The sequence below is a fragment of the Watersipora subatra genome, chromosome 5 (genome assembly GCF_963576615.1).
Source record: "Watersipora subatra chromosome 5, tzWatSuba1.1, whole genome shotgun sequence".
NCBI classification, from domain to species: domain Eukaryota; kingdom Metazoa; phylum Bryozoa; class Gymnolaemata; order Cheilostomatida; family Watersiporidae; genus Watersipora; species Watersipora subatra.
Genome location: NC_088712.1, coordinates 38,025,558 through 38,048,682, shown reverse-complemented (window position 1 = coordinate 38,048,682; position 23,125 = coordinate 38,025,558). Strand labels below are relative to the sequence as shown.

Sequence of the window (23,125 nt, the reverse complement as noted above, 5' to 3'; positions counted from 1 at the left end):
AAGCATATGAAACACTGTATTAATCATTAAATACTCAAGTAAGCATGTGAAACACTGTATTAATCACTAAATACTCAAGTAAGCATGTGAAACACAGCATTAATCACTAAATACTCAAGTAAGCATGTGAAACACTGCATTAATCATTAAATACTCAAGTAAGCATGTGAAACACTGCATTAATCATTAAATACTTAAGTAAGCATGTGAAACACTATATTAATCATTAAATACTCAAGTAAGCGTGTGAAACACTGTATTAATCATTAAATACTCAAGTAAGCATGTGAAACACTGTATTAATCATTAAATACTCAAGTAAGCACGTGAAACACTGTATTGATCATTAAATACTCAAGTAAGCATATGAAACACTGTATTAATCATTAAATACTCAAGTAAGCATGTGAAACACTGCATTAATCATTAAATTCTCAAGTAAGCATGTAAAACACTGTATTAATCATTAAATACTCAAGTAAGCATGTGAAACACTGTATTAATCATTTAATACTCAAGTAAGCATGTGAAACACTGTATTAATCATTAAATACTCAAGTAAGCATGTGAAACACTGCATTAATCATTAAATACTCAAGTAAGCATGTGAAACACTGTATTAATCATTAAATACTCAAGTAAGCATGTGAAACACTGTATTAATCATTAAATACTCAAGTAAGCATGTGAAACACTGTATTAATCATTAAATACTCAAGTAAGCATGTGAAACACTGCATTAATCATTAAATACTCAAGTAAGCATGTGAAACACTGCATTAATCATTAAATACTCAAGTAAGCGTGTGAAACACTGTATTAATCATTAAATACTCAAGTAAGCGTGTGAGACACTGTATTAATCATTAAATACTCAAGTAAGCATGTGAAACACTGCATTAATCATTAAATACTCAAGTAAGCATGTGAAACACTGCATTAATCATTAAATACTCAAGTAAGCATGTGAAACACTGCATTAATCATTAAATACTCAAGTAAGCATGTGAAACACTGTATTAATCATTAAATACTCAAGTAAGCATGTGAAACACTGTATTAATCATTTAATACTCAAGTAAGCATGTGAAACACTGTATTAATCATTGGATACTCAAGTAAGCATGTGAAACACTGTATTAGTCATTAAATACTCAAGTAAGCATGTGAAACACTGCATTAATCATTAAATACTCAAGTAAGCATGTGAAACACTGTATTAATCATTAAATACTCAAGTAAGCATGTGAAACACTGTATTAATCATTAAATACTCAAGTAAGCATGTGAAACACTGTATTAATCATTAAATACTCAAGTAAGCATGTGAAACACTGCATTAATCATTAAATACTCAAGTAAGCATGTAAAACACTGCATTAATCATTAAATACTCAAGTAAGCATGTGAAACACTGAATTAATCATTAAATACTCAAGTAAGCATGTGAAACACTGCATTAATCATTAAATACTCAAGTAAGCATGTGAAACACTGCATTAATCATTAAATACTCAAGTAAGCATGTGAGACACTGTATTAATCATTAAATACTCAAGTAAGCATGTGAAACACTGTATTAATCATTAAATACTCAAGTGAGTATGTGAGACACTATTAATCATTAAATACTCAAGTAAGCATGTGAAACACTGTATTAATAATTAAATACTCAAGTAAGCATGTGAGACACTGTATTAATCAATAAATACTCAAGTAAGCATGTGAGACACTGTATTAATCATTAAATACTCAAGTAAGCATGTGAAACACTGTATTAGTCGTTAAATACTCAAGTAAGCATGTGAAACACTGCATTAATCATTAAATACTCAAGTAAGCATGTGAGACACTGTATTAATCATTAAATACTCAAGTAAGCATGTGAGACACTGTATTAATCATTAAATACTCAAGTAAGCATGTGAAACACTGTATTAATCATTAAATACTCAAGTAAGCATGTGAGACACTGAATGAATCATTAAATACTCAAGTAAGCATGTGAAACACTGCATTAATCATTAAATACTCAAGTAAGCATGTGAAACACTGCATTAATCATTAAATACTCAAGTAAGCATGTGAAACACTGCATTAATCATTAAATACTCAAGTAAGCATGTGAAACACTGCATTAATCATTAAATACTCAAGTAAGCATGTGAAACACTGCATTAATCATTAAATACTCAAGTAAGCATGTGAAACACTGTATTAATCATTAAATACTCAAGTAAGCATGTGAAACACTGCATTAATCATTAAATACTCAAGTAAGCATGTGAAACACTGCATTAATCATTAAATACTCAAGTAAGCATGTGAAACACTGCATTAATCATTAAATACTCAAGTAAGCATGTGAAACACTGTATTAATCATTAAATACTCAAGTAAGCATGTGAAACACTGCATTAATCATTAAATACTCAAGTAAGCATGTGAAACACTGCATTAATCATTAAATTCTCAAGTAAGCTTGTGAAACACTGCATTAATCATTAAATACTCAAGTAAGCATGTGAAACACTGTATTAATCATTAAATACTCAAGTAAGCATGTGAGACACTTTATTAATCATTAAATACTCAAGTAAGCATGTGAGACACTGTATTAATCATTAAATACTCAAGTAAGCATGTGAAATACTGCATTAATCATTAAATACTCAAGTAAGCATGTGAAACACTGTATTAATCATTAAATTCTCAAGTAAGCATGTGAAACACTGTATTAATCATTAAATACTCAAGTAAGCATGTGAAACACTGCATTAATCATTAAATACTCAAGTAAGCATGTGAAACACTGTATTAATCATTAAATACTCAAGTAAGCATGTGAAACACTGAATTAATCATTAAATACTCAAGTAAGCATGTGAAACACTGTATTAATCATTAAATACTCAAGTAAGCATGTGAAACACTGAATTAATCATTAAATTCTCAAGTAAGCATGTGAAACACTGTATTAATCATTAAATACTCAAGTAAGCATGTGAAACACTGTATTAATCATTAAATACTCAAGTAAGCATGTGAAACACTGAATTAATCATTAAATACTCAAGTAAGCATGTGAAACACTGCATTAATCATTTAATACTCAAGTAAGCATGTGAAACACTGTATTAATCATTAAATACTCAAGTAAGCATGTGAAACACTGCATTAATCATTAAATTCTCAAGTAAGCATGTGAAACACTGCATTAATCATTAAATTCTCAAGTAAGCATGTGAAACACTGTATTAATCATTAAATACTCAAGTAAGCATGTGAAACACTGCATTAATCATTAAATACTCAAGTAAGCATGTGAAATACTGCATTAATCATTAAATGCTCAAGTAAGCATGTGAAACACTGAATTAATCATTAAATGTTGAATTAACATTTTTAAATGAATTGTATATTAAATTACTAATTAATAATTTAATCAGTTTTTTAACGTAATTATTAATACGCATTATTAATTGACCACAACCCTGGTTGTTGCCATTACTTCTCACCGTAACCTCAACAAACATTTTATTAAAACCCATCAGGTAGTCATAGTGACCTTTTTATTTGCAGGACCATGTACAGATCTGTCAGTTCACCCCTGTTTACTGTACGAATGCTGGGTGTCCAGAGAAGTTTGCTAAAGAAGCCCTCAATAGACATCTGGAACAATGTCTGTTTATGGTTGTCCCTTGTAATTACTGCGGAGAGAGATTCAAGCGAAACCAACTAGAGGTAAGACTTGTTCAGTCTTGAGACAGTAATTAGCATGTTGTTTTGGCTTCGGTGTGATATATGAATATACTTTGATTAAGTCTAGATAGTCCTTTGAGAGTTGCGCAGCAAGCTTAGTTAGCTTTATTCCTTTCATGCTCTTTAGCGGTAGCTTGTAATCGCGAAGCAAATCAATTTTCACATAGTTCCAGGCGTCCTGGCCACTAATCATAGTTCCATGAACACAAAAAATATAAGGAGAGCTTCTCAAGTGATTCATTATCTGACTCGCTCCCTACTTGGGATCAGCTCTTGTGAAACAGGCAAGTTGTTGGTCATCGGACTGAAAAAATAGTACAATGACGAAGCTACATTATTACGAGAGAAAACCACAATAGAGAATACGATAGAGCATGCTTCCTATGCACCGTAATAATGCCTCCATGCTATTCACATCGCTTGTTTTTAGTTTCCTAGTCAACACTTTGGTTCATGTGTCTGTAAGATCAAGCAACAATAAGTGTATAGCTTTCTATATGTGTTTTTCAATGTTATATATTAGCATTACAATTAATTATCATCATTATAATAAATTATAAGTTTATTATAATTATCATACATTTAATGTTGTATTTTGTCTTCTGGATCAAATTCATCAAAATATTTTGTTTATAAAATCATCTGACCCAAAATATGATGATTTTGACATAGAAAACTTATACCAGAGTTGGTTTATTTTGTATGTCAAGGTTTAAATTTACTTTATTTTGATTTGAAGTTAATTTGATGAAAAGAAATTGTGTAAAAAATCAAATTTAAGCAGTAGCAAAGTCTATATTAATGTTTTGAGATGTCAGCATGTTTTTGTGAATGAGCTATGATCAGCAAATACTATTTTCACTCCATTTCCCTCCACCAGTTATCTGTAGATAATGCTCTTGAGCTTTGCTAGGCAGCGTAGACTGAAGCGGTATTTGGTTTTGGGTGCTTGGTGGCCACCCCAACCTGTAAATGCATGTTTTGCCATCAGCTTCATTTATGCTTGCAGTACTTCGTAGCAACTATTAGGTAAGTATGGCGTGATGGCTAGCCGCTATGAATAACTGAAGAATGAAAGAAACCAACTATTTGCAAGAGTGGCTACCGATCCTTCAACGCTTGCAATTGTACCAAAGGATGCAAATTCTAGTCGATTGTCAAGTGTAAAAGCAGACGTCATAGCAACTACTGTTGATCTTTAGTATAGGCATCCACTGATATGATTTGGTTCATGATGATTGAATAAAAACTGGTCACCTATGAAAAATAGTAGCTAGAAAGTTTAACTGAAAGTAGTAAGCTGTTTATTTTTAGCTTCTCTTTTTTCTGCTTCACTGCGATTAACAACTTCCCTCAATGCTTCGGTCTAACCAGCTCTCATTTGTAAAGTTTCAACCGCCCTCTAACTTCTTACGTGCTCCTGCAAACTTTGCATGCTGCAAACATTTTGCAAGTAGTAGAGTAAAAGTAATTAAATTCCACTTCGTTAGATTACCAACTCTGACTTTGATATCATCGTATATATTGTAAAATATAATTACATCGAATATGCTTTGGCACAGATATAAATTGTATACAATATGGTCATAGATAGATAAATAAACTTTATTATCAAGGGGTCAAGGCCGCTGAGAACAAATTAGACTAAAAACAAAACAAAAAATAGTAAAGGAAATTATGTGTATTAAAAAAACAACTCTTTTTCTATAACTCTGTTTTATAATTTACATTGGCAAGATGTTGGTGTCTGGTATAAGGTGTAGGGTTTTTTGGAGAAGTGGAAATGTATTGGATGGTCAGGCAAATTGAAGATGGATTTCGATATTTTAGACAGCAAACATTCAACAACACATTTAGCTTCTCAATATTATAGGTATTCAGACGCTGGTGGTAACTGTCCATATCAGGTATCATAACCCTAAAGCATAGTTTTTGAAAGTGTTTTAAATTTTAACTTTACCAGTATTCGACACAAAGGGCTACCACTTTGTAGCTGTGTAAGATGAAATCATACCACTTGGGCTGTAGGCTTGGCAGTCATGCGCATCATGAGAGGTCCTCATGGGTAATTGCATCATGGGTAATTGCATAATAAATAAATAATAATAATAAATGTAGGAATGGCCTAGTGGTGTAGTGGTTGTGCGCAGGTTCATAAAATGGTGGGCCGTAGTTCAATCCCAGTGCGAGGCACCTTTTCATTACCACCATGCTGTTAGCATGGCTTCGTACAGGCACTGTCATTATAGTAAAGATGGTTGATATATATCAACAATATATCTACATGTATATGTCATTTTAGATATATATAGAAGACAGGTACAAGGCATGCCGTGGTTGTGAAATACCCGCTGTCCGTTATACTATAAACGAATATATTATTCCTATCATATCATATTTTTTATAATCGTCACTTTTTTGTGGAACCTTAGGTAAATGGGCAGCTGCTATACAGATAAACCTTTTTTTTAATTTGGCTCTTCTTATAATGCCGTAGCCATTGTTGAATTGAACATTTCTAACTAAATAGAAAATTGGAATATATGTTTAATTACGCACTATTTATTGCACCTCTAAAATTATCTGCTAATTCGTATGGGAACTATTTACTGCTTTTTATGTTCAATCATGATTAGAGGCGAGCAAAATTGATTTGTTCAAAGCTATCACAACTAAAAAGGATTAATAGCTTACTGGGATACAATTTTTATAATGTTCTCTCGCAGGTAGCATTGGAATAAAATTTGTAACTTGTCAATAGATCAGTCAACACATCTATCTATTATTATCTATATGAATTATATTATTCATATAATTTTGTTCTTTTTTTAACAGGATCATTATGGAGAGTGTGAAAATGCTGACACCCAATGTAGCATTTGTAGCCTTGAACTTGGCAAGCGCAGGCAGGTGCGTAATAAATAATGATCGCTATGGGAAACGTCAACTGTTCCTTGAAGGATTAGTGAATGTTATTTGATTATACAGAGTAGTAAAATTTACAGGGATGGCAGGTGTTTTGGTGTTTTGATAAGCACAAGCAGGTGTTTTGTGTATTTTCACTTTTGTCAGGGATGGGAGGTAAACGTGAATCAAACTAATGCTGGAGTTTTTCCTCTTGACACTCCTACCTACCTCATCAATAATTAAGCACTTAAATTATTAACAGAGCTCAATAATAATGGTTAAACAATAACCAAGTAATAATATTAAATAATCTTCCTGATTGTAAAACTCTCCTTAGCCTTCGCTGTAATTAAACCATAACTGCCACCATCCTGAGTAGATGTTTATCGAATAGCAAATCAACTATGCTGATAACTATGGTTACACTATTTTTTATATTTATTGCCCCAATAAAATGATTGCAAACAGTTTTGAGATAAATTTGCATTTTTTTCCAAAACGATGTCATTTCGAAGGTGTTGACTATTTAGCACGTATCATTAATTTTGTGGAGTAAACCTAGCTTACAATTGACCCAGATAACACTGCTAGCTTGTGATAAAATCGCGCTTTTTGAGCTCATATTTCTCGGTTTCTAGCCTATTACACATACTGTAACAAGCTACAAGCAATGGTAAATAGCTTATCTACCTTTCGAAAAAGACTGAGACTAATTTAAAGGCTGCATTTAGAGAAAAATGGGTTTTAAGACACCCATCTCTATAATTCCAGATCGGGCTAAACATATTCAACTTCCGTCCCTAAAAAGTTGGGTTAGGTTACGTCACATATTTATGCGCCTGGCTTGTAGTGTCGTTTGCGACACCGATATTGAATCGCTGTAAAAAACCTTCAAAAAACAAAAATGACTTTGAAAGTTACTGGACCAATCATTATTTTGAGTACAAAATTGGAATCAGCGTGTCTAATTTACCTTTGAACCAACAATGAAAGCTGTTCGTGGTATTTATGGTTGAAGCTCTCATATTTTTCTCTCCAGGTTTTGATTGCTAGTCAACGTTTGAAATGACTAGCCATTTTATTGAATTGCTATTTCTTTAAAAAGGTTGATATGTCACTTTAGTATGAGCTATGGCTCTGGAGTTATGTGTCCCTTCAAATCTCCATATTTAAATTAAATCGATTGTAGAAATGTTTTTTATGATAAACTATCCCATGTTGACTAAGACATTCTCTTAAGATTACACTGTTCTTCTTAGTCTTTTCTCTGGTTAGAATTCTATGATCTTAACCCTTTCACTGCCATCCATGTAAAAATTTAGCTATCAGCCTACTGCCAGACATTTTACGGAAAATTGCCAATTTTGCCTCATGTTATGTGCCGTACTTTTCGGACTATAAACCGCACCCCTATATATATAAGCCGCATCTGCTTTATTTTCCAAAAAACGACAATAAAACAATACATAGGCCACACCTTTGTATAGGCCGCAGAACTCAGGACGGTACTTTTTAACGTGGCAGCAACTTTGCTGTTTAAAACGAACAGTGCCTAACGACACTGTTTCGTATTAACCGACGCTTTTTATTTAACCTAATGCCTAACGGAACAATGCCGTTAGGCATTGTTTCATATTTTCTTTCACCGCTGGAAGCGCACTAACTGGAGATTCTGGTTAATGCGCCCTAACGGTGAAAGAAAAAGCCACAGATTAGCCGCACCCTCATATAAGCTGCATGGCTCAAATCGTCAGAAAAAAGTAGCGGCTAATAGTCCGAAAAGTACGGTATACAATTTTTTTCAACTTCATACTCTATCTAAAACATTTTTGTTATAGATTTTATTTTGCCAACATATTAACAAATAGTGCTATGCCAAAAATTCAATTTATCTATACTTTGTGCATTGCTAAAGCTATGTGAAGCTGGTATAGCTACAAAGCTGAAACGATCTTCTACAATGTTCCTTATTTTTACAAAACTATTGCTTTCATCACTATTAGAGTCAGTGCTGCTACTTTAATTATCTGTGTAATCACAAAAATCTGAATCTGAATTGACTATAATGTCATCAACATAAGTAATCATCTGTTTTCTAACTCGGGAGGTATTTACAAAACTTACACATAAAATGTGTGTTTTTGAGCTGAAAATTCCCAAACAAAAATCTAAAATTGCTCTGTTATTTTAGGCTAATTTTGTTGATAAATCTTTGGACTACACTGTCAATACCATACAAATTCTAAAGATCGTTGGTTATGTTGCCAACAATTAATAAATTAAGTTACTACGCAATTGCTGGGAAAGTTGAAAAGAAAAAAAAGAGATCAATCTATGTTAGAAACGATGTAATTTATATCAATAAGTGGAGTTACGTTCATAGCATAAAGCATCTTACACATCTAATGACCTTTATTAAAGGCCATCGAATAGCGTGTAATATTATGCAGTTGAAAATAAAACTTTTTTGAAAAGTAAAGTTAATAAAAGGCTATTTAAGTTATATTATAAGTGGCCTTCTTGTGTTTCGCCTCTTATTTAGCCTCAGGTCTCTCATACGAACTATATGCGACGGCATGACTATTTCTTGTATATTTTGAAAAAATCCTTGCCTCTTTTCTGGCTCTTGTTAAAATGCCGTCTTCCCTTCCCAGCTCTTAATCTTGGATTTTTGGATGCATCAATTAACCCTCTGCTATTTGTTGGCTTTTATGTAAACTTGGCAGCGCAAGGTCTCATAACTCGGCCTTAACGCTGACTTAATGCAAAGAGAATTAAAGAATAAATTGTCTATAAACTAGCATTAGATTATGTAAATTTGAGTTCAGAGTAAAGTACTGTATCTTAAATATGGACTTACACAAAGTTTTAGTAGATTTTATCAGAAAGTATTGGTATTTTTCTACCAGTTAAGACTGTTTCTATGTTTGAGGTTGTTTGACTGCCAGGATGTTTCAAGATTAAAATCGACGAAACTTGATTGGGGATGAAAGCCTCAGGAGAAGAATATGCGCAAAATGATGTCACTAGTTGTTATCGTTTATATAGTTGATGTCAGCTATTGTGTTCCACTTGCAGCATTATGTGTCTCTATTCTGTTGGTCTCTTTGCAGCTATAGATGTCCTAATAGCACGTTTGCTTGATCTGAGCGTTTTAATCATGATCAAGGTTTGTCATACTAATCTTGAAACATCCTGGCAGTCAGATCATCTCAAACATCGAAAACAATCGCTAGCGATATAAAAATACCGATACTTTCAGATAGAATTTACTAAATTTTGCGAAAGCTTCGAAAAAACAGCAACGAATTGGAGTTGGAAAATGGACCTCTGTGTGAACAGAAACAACAAACAAATTAATTGTTATTGATGTAATTGAGTCATTATTAGTACGGGTTTTGTGGACACTTTTCTACTGATCACTTGCTATTATGGGTTCGTTAAGATCAAGAATGTCAAATAGTGGTGGTCAAATAGAAATGGCATTCAATTAAAGGGTGGTGCTCTATTTTTCAACTCTTTTCCCAAAGTGGCGCTTAAATAAAGGTGGCGGTTCAAATGCAGGTTTTACAGTACCCTAGGACACTTATGTATTCGCGGCATCTAACTTTCGCATTTTCGCGGAGTCATCCTTTCGCGAAGATTTCATGAGCGAAACTAAACTATCACAACGAACGAGCAAAAATGCGAAATTAAATAGCTTTGTTTATTGATATTCACAATAAAATCGTCATATTAGAAATGCAGGTAACCTTTGCGTGTGGTTGGCTCATTAGGCAATTTCTGCTGAACTCATAGCTAATACACCGACTGAGCAGCATGGCAAAACAAATTAAGATAATAAGTTTTTTTGGAAAAGCCTAGACAAATGAGGAATATGATGATATTAGTTTAGTCACTGAATTTGTAACTGATAAGGATGAAAGTCTGGTAGGGAAAATCATAAAATTGAATAATAATTATTGTGGTGATGAATTTTATTACCAACCAAAAACAATAACAACCCGAAGCCACGGCCACCGCGCAGGCCTGTATTAACTAGTTGCATGTTGGGGCGGCTAATGTGAGGCGACTAGTTATGAACACCTGGGGGTGTGAAGGGGGGGGGGGCGGTGTAAGCCCCCAACAGGTTTCTCTTATGTAGGGCTCAGCTGGGCCTCCCATATAAAGTTTTAAAATTTTTTATCGGAAAGTATCAACATTATTTTATTTTTTGAGATTTGTTTTGTTTTAGGTGATGTGACTGATGAGAGGTTTTTAAATTAAAATTGGCAAAACTTGACCGCAGTTAAAACGCTCAGAAAAAATACATTTTTTTTAGAGCTTCAACAAAGATTAATTTTGCCGATTTTATTTTAAGTTCATACGGAGGTTTCCACGCTTTTGATGGGACATGGCCAAGCGAATGTTTGGTAAAACTTGTTATTTTGCAAACCTTTATACTAGTCAATAGGAATATTTTGCCGCTGATGATGTTAATAATGATGCCTAAAAACTACTAAAAGTTGATATTTGTCTTTATGGCTTGGAATAAAGTGATATTTTACAGTGATAAAAACCGTCTCCATAGCCGTCGATCAAATAACTTTTTGAATAAATGATGTTGAGATCGAGTTATCTGAAACAATTTATCATTGCGTGGGAACGGACCAAACAAATCCGTTCTAGTTAACCTTGTGTTTGAGATGAAATGTTGCATTTTATCCGAGGGCGAGTTATCCGAGTTTGACTGTACTTAGCTGTGGAAAGTTTGTAAAAAGTTGGGGCGGCTCAGCCGGCTAGCCGCCCCAGAGAATACGGGCCTGCCACCGCGTGCTATAATTACTTAAGATCTAATATTGGTACCACATCAGTCACGGCGGCAGGGATCTTGACGTCATTGATAGTCTAAGAAACAAATGGCAGCAAGCGATCAAATTGCATTACAGATCTTGCCTACACATTTCTACCTGCGGTTCATAAATACAAACTAGTCCCAAATTGAAAAAATATTTCGTACCAGTGAACTGGACCTGAAGAATCTAATGATGTTTGTTCCACTGCATTTATTTTCACATCACTGTATGTTCGCACTCATCAGAGCGGCGAAATTAAGTTGCAGCGAAATTTTACTCTGTATGCTACTCACGAAACTAAATACTAGCGAAATATAAGTGTCCTAGGGTATATGCATTTTATTTCAGTATGTAGTTTGACTTGTGCAAAACTCTTTATTTTTCAGTTGGTTGTGCACCAGAGAATCCATGTGCCCTGCATAACTGTAGCCGGTAAATGCTACTTCTATGACTACTGTAAGTTTGAGGCAGCAACCGTACCAATACTTAAGCAGCACATAGAGAAAGACAAGGACAATCATCTTGAGTGTTTAGCTGTCCAGATGCATGAAATACAACAGATGACTGCTAAAACCAAAGATTTGGTAAGGGAAATCTCACACACCTACCTACCCTCTCCCTTTGAAGATAAACGAAATTTTAATATATTTCATCAATAAGTATCGATATTTTTCTATCATTTGCAATTGTTTTTGATTGATTGTTTTTGAGGTGATCTGATTTCCGATCACCTCAAAAACAATCAATTAAAAACAAGTTCGGATCACCTCAAACATCAAAAATCAAAATGATTTCAAGTTGTGATTTCAAAATTAGAATCATTTTAGAAACCATTAGAAATGGACAAAACTTGATCGCGGTTGAAACGTTCGGAAGAAAAATACATGCCAAAATGATGTCAATAGTCTTGCAGCTGCCTGTCTCTATCGTTATGGATATCGGCTATTGCTTTCAATTTGCTATGTTGTGTGTCTCTATTCGGTTTCATTGTCGAAGTGCAATTATAGACATCAAGATTGGCGCTTTCACTTGAATCTGCGGGTTCTAAGGAAGAGTCTTATTCAAACTATTATACCCCTAGGCTGGGTAGGTCTAATAGTCTGAAATTACATCAAATTGAAGCTTGATGTCTTAACTTTATAGTGATATTATTTTTATTAGCATCTCCTCAATGGTGTAAGTTCATCGGGCATCGACTGCTATGTTGATGACATAGTATAGCATGATGCTGATATTTACATGTCACTCGTTATTTAGCATGCTCTCGGTTTGAAGCAGGCTTTCTCTACCCCAAAACAAGAGCAGCATTTGTGCATCATCGGTAGTAAACCCAAAGTTACAAATAACTCGCCACTTTTAATATGGAAAACCTTTTACTCCTGTTAGCTGTGATAACATATTAAGAAAAACTCTTCCAGCAAGCTCAAAGCTCTAGAAGACTGACCTATTCAAATTAGCTTAACACGTTCAATGAATTATATCTCCATTTGGCCAATGATATACAGCCCCCAAGGATAGCCGACGGCTATCATATGGGCGGGGTTTAATGATGGAGCTCTATTAGGATTGTGCTAGCCTGGGTTTCAAAGCAAACACAACTCTCGCGGGGCGGTCGCGTTGCCTTGTTAGGTTTTAGAAAACACGAATCGCTGTTATCGTTTCATTTGGCTTATTCAGCCAGTAGACCCAGCGGGTCACAATAGCAAACATTGAATTTCTGCAATGTAGGGGGTAATACCTAACCAAAATAATGTATCTATTCAAAATAAAACATTTTAAATTACCTACTTTTAGTAATTTTAAAATTAGTAAAGGTCGTAGTATATGCCTAAAGTTGAATATAATTACCCGAACAACGGCATTTTTTTTTTGGTTTTTGATTAATATTTTGCCACCCCTAATATAAAATGACGAAGTCTTTCATCGGTTTCACATTGTTTTACTTTGCCAATAAGATGGGACAGCAGGCAAAGCCGTGCAGTGTAGTTTTCATACTCAAAATCTAAATGCAAAACCGAATTTGAGCTATTTTACGATTGTGACTATTAATATCATGAATGCTTGTGAATGGCAACTGACTGATCATAACGGTGACAATATTGGGATACTATATTTATTTGACAACAAAAATGAATTCAACAGATAAGTAAAATAACCACTATAGTTCATAATATTCGTAAATATACAAAGTGCTTTATTCAGCATATTTGTTTGTTCGGGTGCCGTGTTCGGGTTAATCCCAACAGAGCTTCATCATTAAACCCGCCCATATGAGCGCCGTCGGCTATTCTTTGGGGCTGTATATCATTGATTTGGCCCACAAGTACTTTCTTTGTTTGACAGCTTGCTTGGGTAAGAAAAGGATGGGCCTGTTGGAGTATTCACGAATGTGCGTGGATGCTGTGAATCACTTCCTATTCACCTCCACAAGATTTGTAATAGATTCACATGGTTTTAATAAATAATGTTAATGCCGATACATTACAAAGAACCAAATTTCCTCGGAATGTTGATAATGTCCGACTCCCTATAAATGATAAGCTAGACTAAACAAAGCATCTTGAAAAGTCAGCAGTGTCAGATGTTCCACTGTATCTGCTGTATTTCTTACTAATGTACAGTTGCAGTACACACACAGTTTTAAGTTTTGGAAAATGCATATTTGCAGTAAGCGCTAATTTGGGGTTTTTAAGTAAGGTATAGAAGTAACATGCGCAGCAGATAGCATTGAGCAGTTTGCTGTAGGTATGCAGTTGAAATAGCAGTTCATGTAAATGTTTACTGCGCATTAGAAGTGGTAATGCACCGCAAAACTGTTGTTTAGCCTACTGCACTGCTACGATGCAGTGCGCGTTACGACTGCGTTGCTATGATGCATTGCAATAGTAATGCGTTACTGCCCTGCCACTGATATTAGTGCTGCCCGTCTGGTCATTTTTGCTAAAAAAAAGGAAATCTTTAAGTTGCACTAAATTTAATGACTGCATTATTGCTGACTGCTGCCGCTAACATTACTTCATCAGAGTCTGACTGGCTGCTCCTCTTTCGGTGTAACTGTCAGACTCCGCAGGACTGCTGGTGTATATTATAATGATATCCTATTATTATTATTGTTGTTATTATTATTATTGTTATAATTTGAACACTCAGAGGTTTCCATGTTTCATTTTGACTATTTGCAGAGCACTATGGGAATTAAGAAAGTAGTAAACAACAAAGTGAAGCCTCTCGAGGTAAGAGTAGTCTGTTCTACATTTTTATGATAATTTTTATGGTATTTATATTAGAGAATTGTTTGAGGAAACATTACACATAAATATTGCCAGAAATATTAGTGACTACAAACTCTTGGCCGAAGTGAATGCTATCTGCATGAAAAGGATGCTCTATACTCAACAAGGAATGGCAGGTGTTTATCAGGATTGATTTTTTCTTTGTTGATTAATAAGCATCTAATCACTTTCTTTTTTGCTCAGTTGTATGTGAGTCACATCCTTTGCCTTGTTTCCTTGGATCACCTACAGCGCCCCCGAGGGAAGAGATGAATATCAAATCATCATTAGTGGGTTAGCAATTGGTCATAGATGCTAATGTATTACTCATAAGCATATAAAACAGCACAACACCGGGTGTTTGCAGAAATATCTCTGACCGTAACTGATAAACCACAGGTATTAGGTGAGCAAACATAGATGCGTCTCACCTGTTAACAATTTCTCTCTCTAATCTTTTTTATGGAATATAATTTGTTGTAAGTCGAAGACTTTAGGAAGCTTTATCTAAAAAGGAACTTTAATTTTTTGTTAGTTTAGTAAATAAATAACAATTAATAATAATAATGATAATAATTATATATAGATCATTTAGTGGTCTACCTCCACGTAGGATTAACTATGATAATACTTTTTATTAATAACTCCTATCTTTGTGTCCGGCGGCATGCTCCTACCTGTGTATCCACTGCATGCTCCTACCTGCGTATCCACTGCATGCTCCTACCCGTGTATCCACTGCATGCTCCTACCTGTGTGGCCACTGCATGCTCCTACCCGTGTATCCACTGCATGCTCCTACCCGTGTATCTACTGCATGCTCCTACCTGTGTATCCACTGCATGCTCCTACCTGTGTATCCACTGCATGCTCCTACCCGTGTATCCACTGCATGCTCCTACCTGTGTGGCCACTGCATGCTCCTACCCGTGTATCCACTGCATGCTCCTACCTGCGTATCCACTGCATGCTCCTACCCGTGTATCCACTGCATGCTCCTACCTGTGTATCCACTGCATGCTCCTACCCGTGTGTCCACTGCATGCTCCTACCCGTGTATCCACTGCATGCTCCTACCTGTGTATCCACTGCATGCTCCTACCCGTGTATCCACTGCATGCTCCTACCCGTGTATCCACTGCATGCTCCTACCCGTGTGGCCACTGCATGCTCCTACCCGTGTATCCACTGCATGCTCCTACCCGTGTATCTACTGCATGCTCCTACCCGCGTGTCCACTGCATGCTCCTACCTGCGTGTCCACTGCATGCTCCTACCTGCGTGTCCACTGCATGCTCCTACCTGTGTGTTTACATGCTATGCCCTTCCACGTTTTTTGGCTGATTGCATCCAGACTTCACAGGTATATACTCCATGCCTTCCGCCAAATAGCTAAAAATATTTAGTTTCCAAAAACTCCATTTGGATCCTGAGAACCAGCCTCTTAACCACCGCCTGCGGCTGTCAGATTGAAATTGAAAATAATCCCGGACGTTGCCGGGCTACTGCAAGTTCGTATCAATGTATACTAGTGACAGTGGACTAGTTGGAGTAGTGTTGAAGAGGGAGGGAGAACACGACTTCTGCCCGCTGTATTGTAACGCTGATTAGTTCTTATTATAATATTCTTAGACAAAAATAGTCATTTTAATCTTCAAACTCCTTCATTTTGAGGTTAACAATTTCACACCAAAGATTTCTCATATACAACTGTTGGTGTTGTCTTTCAATAGGCCATTGTACGTTATAGAACACCAATACACTAAAAATAATGATTATCATCCATTTCCATTAGTAAGTGAATGCCTACTACTAACATACTACTAGTATGCCTACTACTAACATATAGGGTATGTGAGTAGTTTGTAAAGAATCAGCTGGCACAGCAAACGCAGATGTGTTGATAACAGTAAGGATAGCCAGTATGACTGATGTTTTATTGCTTCAATCTAAGAGTGTAGCCATAATTTATGCTAGTAAAATGCCTTCAATATGTCGTAAGGCGTGAATCTACACGAGGTACATTTCTTGACTGACATTTTCTGTTTTATGTGAAATTATTGAGGGAGACAATCATGTATGTATATTTCTCAATTTCCAGGACGGGTTCATCACTCAACAAACTAGGAATAGTTCGAAATGGCATCAGTGCCGGATTCATTTGATTTAGGAGAAATTCATTCAGCTGTGCTCAGCTAACACTGCTATGGTATAGATGCAATTTTATTTGGCAAATACAAGGAAGTTTGATAACAAGACTGGCTATAGGAATGGTAGACAGTATACATTAATACAAATACACACAAACTTCAAATGAAACAAACAGTACAATAACATTTGTGATTGTAAGATTGTAGCAGTTAGCAATTATGCTAGTACATGACTCCATAAGATTTCATTATAGTATAACTATCAAATATCAGAGAAAGCTATGACCAAAGTTGTGAGACAACTAACCATGTTCACTGTCAATTAGTTTTATTATTGAGGTAGACGAAACAGAATAATTCAATTTTTCATATTACTTTTAAACAATGTTTCATCCAATATTCTATTATTGTTACCACCTCAATTTGGAGTTGTCATCACATAGGCCAACAGAAGGTATGAAAAAATAACTCCGTGAGATGTTATCTATAATATTTTGCTAAAAGTTATATAATCAATGGAACGAAAAGCACATTTGTTTAGCACCGAGTTCCTTCGGTAGCATAGTCGTAACTACTTTAAGTACAGCAGTTTGTTGTGAGAGAAGCGTATGAGATAAATAAGGTCAATGACCTCAAACAAGATACTTATTATTGTGTGCCCGTGATTGTTTGTACTATTACAATTGGATAGCTATGCTCCAATAGTATGAATGGTGTTATGCAAGTTTTATGATGATGTACATTATTAATAGGAGGTGGTGGTTTAAATCCGGTCCTTTATACTTGAAATAATATGTTAATATGATATCATGGGGTGCTGACCTGTGGTTTACAACTGACCAGCAAAGTCAGCAACTGGTCAGCCTAACCAGTTGGAAACAACTAATAAGGCTGACATATTGCAAACAACATGGTTTGTTGGCAGACCAACCATATTGTTGTCTTGCATAATAAGAAGCCAATACTAGTAGCCTTGAGTTCACAGCTTAATGACACAGGAGTGAGTTAAACATGGTTTTTCTTTAGAAAGTCGTAGCCGAGGTTGCTATGACAGTGAAGAAGCTGGGTGATAAACAGGAAGCGTCAGAGACAAATGGAGATCACCTGGTGAATGCAATGAGAACTGTTGCACACAGCTCGCAGCAAATTGAACAAATCAATGGAAAAGTTGGAGTGATTGAGAGACAGATTCGAGATTCCGGACTCGGTAAGGAGATAGATTTGTAAGAGGGATAGTCTGTGAACATTGTGGAGATGTTATTGGCCATCATCCTAGTAAAGTCATTCCTAGTGGTATGTAGGTGAATGAAATAGAGTGACAGTATCGTGGCTAGGAAAATAGTTGAACATTCTATGCTAAGACTGCATTCCTTAGTAAACAGATCCCTTGAGCGCATTCAACCCTGGCCCTAACCATGTCAATTGGCTATAGTCCAAACTGCAGTGGTTAAAATAATTTCAATTTTAAAAATTTACTATTTCAATGGTTTAAACTAAACAGCCTGTTTTGAGATTTTTATTCCTTGCTAAGGCTTTATAAAACTTGTCTCACCTTGCTATAAGATGACATTTCCTTTGAAATGTGTTCGCCTGGTTTTATAGACTCTTTATGGAAGGATAAATGGTTTAGCAATGCTTGGTAATTGTCTTCTCATTTACTTTCACCACAACTCAAAATAGATACCGTACTTTTCGGACTATAAACCGCATCCCTATATAAGCTGCATCTGCTTTATTTTCCAAAAAAACGATAATAAAACAATACATAAGCCGCACCTTTGTATAGGCCGCAGGACTCAAGACTGCTTTTAACGCGGCAGCAACTTCGCCGTTTAAAACGGAACAATGCCGAACAGCACAGTTTCGTATTATCCGACGCTTTTTTACTTAGTGCCTAACGTAACTGTACCGTGAGGCATTGTTTCATATTTTCTTTCACCACTAGAAGCGCACTAATTAGAGATTCCCGTTAATGCGCCCTAGCGGTGAAGGAAAAAGCCACAGATTAGCCGCACCCTTATATAAGCCGCATGGCTAAAATCATCAGAAAAAAGTAGCAGCTAATAGTCTGAAAAGTATGATACACAAATACGCTGATAGTAAGCTACTGTGCATTGTGAGAGATTATGTGTGTAACCACTAGGTGCACAGTTATTCCGTCGTACAGTAAGGGTTGGAATGGTATAGTGCTTGGCTTTGAATTTGAAAATATTCAGATTTGATTCCTGTGTAGTGCAATGTTTTTTTTCTAACGAGCAGGATAACTCCTCTTTAGTAATACAACTCAAACTAAATACTTTTTACGTTATAGGGTTTTTATGGCATACAAAGCGTAAAATACATGTAAATTGCTTGATTAGTTCCAAGATATTCACAAACTCACCCCTTTGGCCCTTCAAAATGAACCAAAACTAAACATAACTTCTTATCTCGATAGTCGTAGAGTAACACATAAACTAACACTAAGAATATTTTTTAACATGTTTTTAATTTTCCTGTATAATTGTTCACTTCCTGTCAGCACTAATGAACCATTACCAGTATACCTTTAAGGTATCCAATGAGATTTGCTGTTAACAATTTTTAAAGCTTCTAAAATTCCTAGTGCATTTATCTTCAATATATACAGTGCATCACTTTTTCTACTAAGGGAAACGAGTAAGCATGATAGTTTCAAAGCTAACAATGGAACTCATTATTCAAACCATATTTGAAAACTTCAGAACATGACGCTTTATGTTATATGGAATTTCTTATATAATACGATGCAAAAACTTTACATAAATACTATACGTTAATATAAATAGATGTTATTGGAGAGATTCTGTAAAATACTACGGTGTTTTATTGTCAGCCATTTATCTAGCTAAGAAACAACACTCATGGGGATGGCTGGTTTAACTAGCTAGCTGCCTTGTCGTTAGTCATGTTATTTGCTTTGGTATTGCGGTTATTGTCACTTCCATTGGCTAGAAGTATCATGCAATGCATCCAACCATGAAATTAAAAGATTAGAAAGCTTTGTGTTGTTATCACATCTGCAGGAAAGTATTTGTGAATGAAGCTTTACATAACACAGGCTCGTGACTAATGCTTGTCATTTTCTGATTTGTAATTTTATGCATCCAGGTTATATACATGTTAGTATGTTACCATCCAGGTTATATACATGTTAGTATGTTACCATCCAGGTTATATACATGTTAGTATGTTACCTTCCAAGTTGTATGCATGTTACTATGTTACCATCCAGGTTATATACATGTTAGTATGTTACCATCCAAGTTATATACATGTTAGTATGTTACCATCAAGTTATATACATGTTAGTATGTTACCATCCAAGTTATATACATGTTAGTATGTTACCATCCAAGTTATATATATGTTAGTATGTTACCATCCAAGTTATATACATGTTAGTATGTTACCATCCAGGTTATATACATGTTAGTATGTTACCATCCAGGTTATATACATGTTAGTATGTTACCACCCAAGTTATATACATGTTAGTATGTTACCATCCAAGTTATATACATGTTAGTATGTTACCATCCAGGTTATATACATGTTAGTATGTTACCATCCAAGTTATATACATGTTAGTATGCTACCATCCAAGTTATATACATGTTAGTATGTTACCATCCAAGTTATATACATGTTAGTATGTTACCATCCAAGTTATATACATGTTAGTATGTTACCATCCAAGTTATATACATGTTAGTATGTTACCATCCAGGTTATATACATGTTAGTATGTTACCATCCAGGTTATATACATGTTAGTATGTTACCATCCAGGTTATATACATGTTAGTATGTTACCATCCAAGTTATATACATGTTAGTATGTTACCATCCAAGTTATATACATGTTAGTATGTTACCATACTTGTTTCTGTAGTCTACTAAGTTGTCCAGGCTGTTCTTAAAGATGAACTGACACAAAACTTTAGTAAATTTTATCAGAAAGTATCGATAATTTTAAATTTGTTGCGATTATTTTTGTTTGAGGTAGTTTAATTGCCAGAATGTTTCATGATTTAAATCGACTAAACTTCATCCTGATTAAAATGTTCAAAAAAAGTGCAAAATGATATTACTAGTTGTTATCGTTGATACCGGCAATTGCGTATACACGGATCTCTTCTCTCTGTCTCTTTGCAACTAGAGATGTCATAATCTCAGTCTCGCTTGATCTGAGCGATTTAACCGCAATCAAGTTTTGTCAATTTTAGTCTTGAAACATCCTGGCGATCAGATGACCTCAAACATTAAAACAATCGCAAATGATAAAAAACTATGATACTTTCTGATAAAATTTACTAAAATTCTGCGCAAGTTTATCTTTAATGTTGCGTAGATTTTAACAGCTGCTAGTAACGGCAGTCAGTGCAATTTAATCGTCAGTCGATCGTTGTTAAGAGGTGATTCTTCTAAAAATTTAACATAACCGAACTTTATCATTTTTGAATGTTTCGTTCTTAAGCAAAGCATTAAGTTTTTTCAATATGTCTCAGCTTACTAAATACTTTTACATCAGTTGTCGCAAGTCATGGAACCCATCATAATAACGACAGATTTCTTTAGTGACCATCACTAAAGAATCACCTTTAGTGACCATCACTCTGCGTTTCTCACTGACTCATTCCATTCCACACGATTACCTCCATTTGCTGCGTTACTCCTTACGCGTATTAGCAACTATCTCGATTTACTTCTCAGGAATTGCCTGCTCTTCATTTATTGCAGACAGAGTTACAGTCATAGAATCCCACTCCCAGAGCATCAGGAGAATTAATGAACAGCAAAATGAAATGGAGAAACGTATGAAGGTTGGCACAATAGAAAAGTGGGCGTTGTACATTTCCTGAATACTTGAAAATTTGCACTGTTTATGTGTTAATGAAGCCTAGATTCCAGCTAGATTTATGCTCTGCGCTAATTGCTACTAACTCTATGCGTGTTTGCTATAAGAAGTGGTCATATCTTACTGTGTGATATATTTACACCTGAACATCATCACAGCACAAAATACTAGTGTAAAACACAAGTACAGCTACGCTATTGTCCATGGTTGAGGGTCTCCGTTATGTGTGAGTCATTCTTGTTTGACTCCACCTCTTTGGTTTTCCTCAGCTGGCTGATGTCCGGCTGGCGCTGTGCTCAGAGAGTGTGTTCTGCTTGGCTGACTAACCTCGGTGGTGGCATGGCTCCTTTCACCATTTGGTGTGATAGTCTGTGAATGCTAAATGTGCTGCGTTGTTACCCTTTATTAGTCTTCAGTGATTTCGATTGAGTTCAGCATATGGATAGGATTCCCTCTGACAAGTTTACATATTGCTTGATATCGTTTAACACACTCATTGTCTGGCCACATCACAACATTTTTTATTTTAGGGTCAGGAGTTTGCCTCCTATGATGGAGTGCTCATCTGGAGAATCAGCGATTACAAGAGAAAGAAATCTGATGCTATCAGAGGTCGGCAGATGTCAATCTACAGTTATCCTTTCTACAGCTCTAGATATGGCTACAAAATGTGTGCAAGGGTTAGTGTTGAGTTCTTGGTGAAATATGTGAAGAATGAAAAAAGATCTTATCAGAGGGTACTTTGGGATTTGAGTCTTTTTTTAAATTAAAAAAAATTAATCTATTATTAATATAAATTAAAAAAATTTTTTTTTCAAAACTGTTACAGGCATACCTCAACATTGGTGTGTCCCAACATATAAGAAATTTGAGATACAAGGAATATTCTGAGCAAATTTTCGCCTCGAGATACTAGACAAATTTGAGATACAAACATATGAGGCAGTTCTCGATATACCAGCTAGGTGGCTGAGTGTGCAAGAGGTCGCTTACAGGAACAGCATCGCTCGGTCTTTCTTGTCGGATCAGTTTAAAAAAGTCATAAATGGCCTGTTAAAAGTGAAGATGAAAGCGAGTTGTAAAGAGCCACACAGGAAGAAGAATAAAAGTGAAACATTAAAAATGAAAACTCAATTTTAATTTTAATTTAAATGTGTGTTTAGAAAGTTAAAAAATTCATTTTAAGTTAAATTTATTGTTAATGTTATGTTAGCGTTACAAAAGTGTAGCGCTCCGAATGTGTTGCCGTCGAGTCTTTCATACACAGCCGTTAGCTGTTATTGTTTGTCTCAAATGTACGACCTCCATACAGCAGTGTAC

The 23,125-nt window shown here is 35.2% G+C and overlaps 1 protein-coding gene across 5 annotated transcripts in view; it reads left to right on the top strand.

Annotated features, from left to right (window-relative positions):
- LOC137396362 (TNF receptor-associated factor 5-like) overlaps positions 1-23,125 on the top strand; it is a 147,060-nt gene that overhangs the window by 29,334 nt on the left and 94,601 nt on the right. For 4 of the 5 annotated variants that reach the window (XR_010978543.1, XM_068082603.1, XM_068082602.1 and 1 more), the window contains 7 exons: positions 3,583-3,744; positions 6,598-6,672; positions 11,891-12,088; positions 14,687-14,737; positions 17,953-18,133; positions 21,688-21,770; positions 22,336-22,485. Coding sequence is in view for 4 of the 5 variants with exons in the window: in XM_068082603.1 (XP_067938704.1) it covers positions 3,583-3,744; positions 6,598-6,672; positions 11,891-12,088; positions 14,687-14,737; positions 17,953-18,133; positions 21,688-21,770; positions 22,336-22,485 (900 nt within the window). In the remaining variant the exon portion in view is untranslated. The remainder of the gene's footprint in view (positions 1-3,582; positions 3,745-6,597; positions 6,673-11,890; positions 12,089-14,686; positions 14,738-17,952; positions 18,134-21,687; positions 21,771-22,335; positions 22,486-23,125) is intronic. The other variant, XM_068082605.1, reaches the window with a different exon arrangement.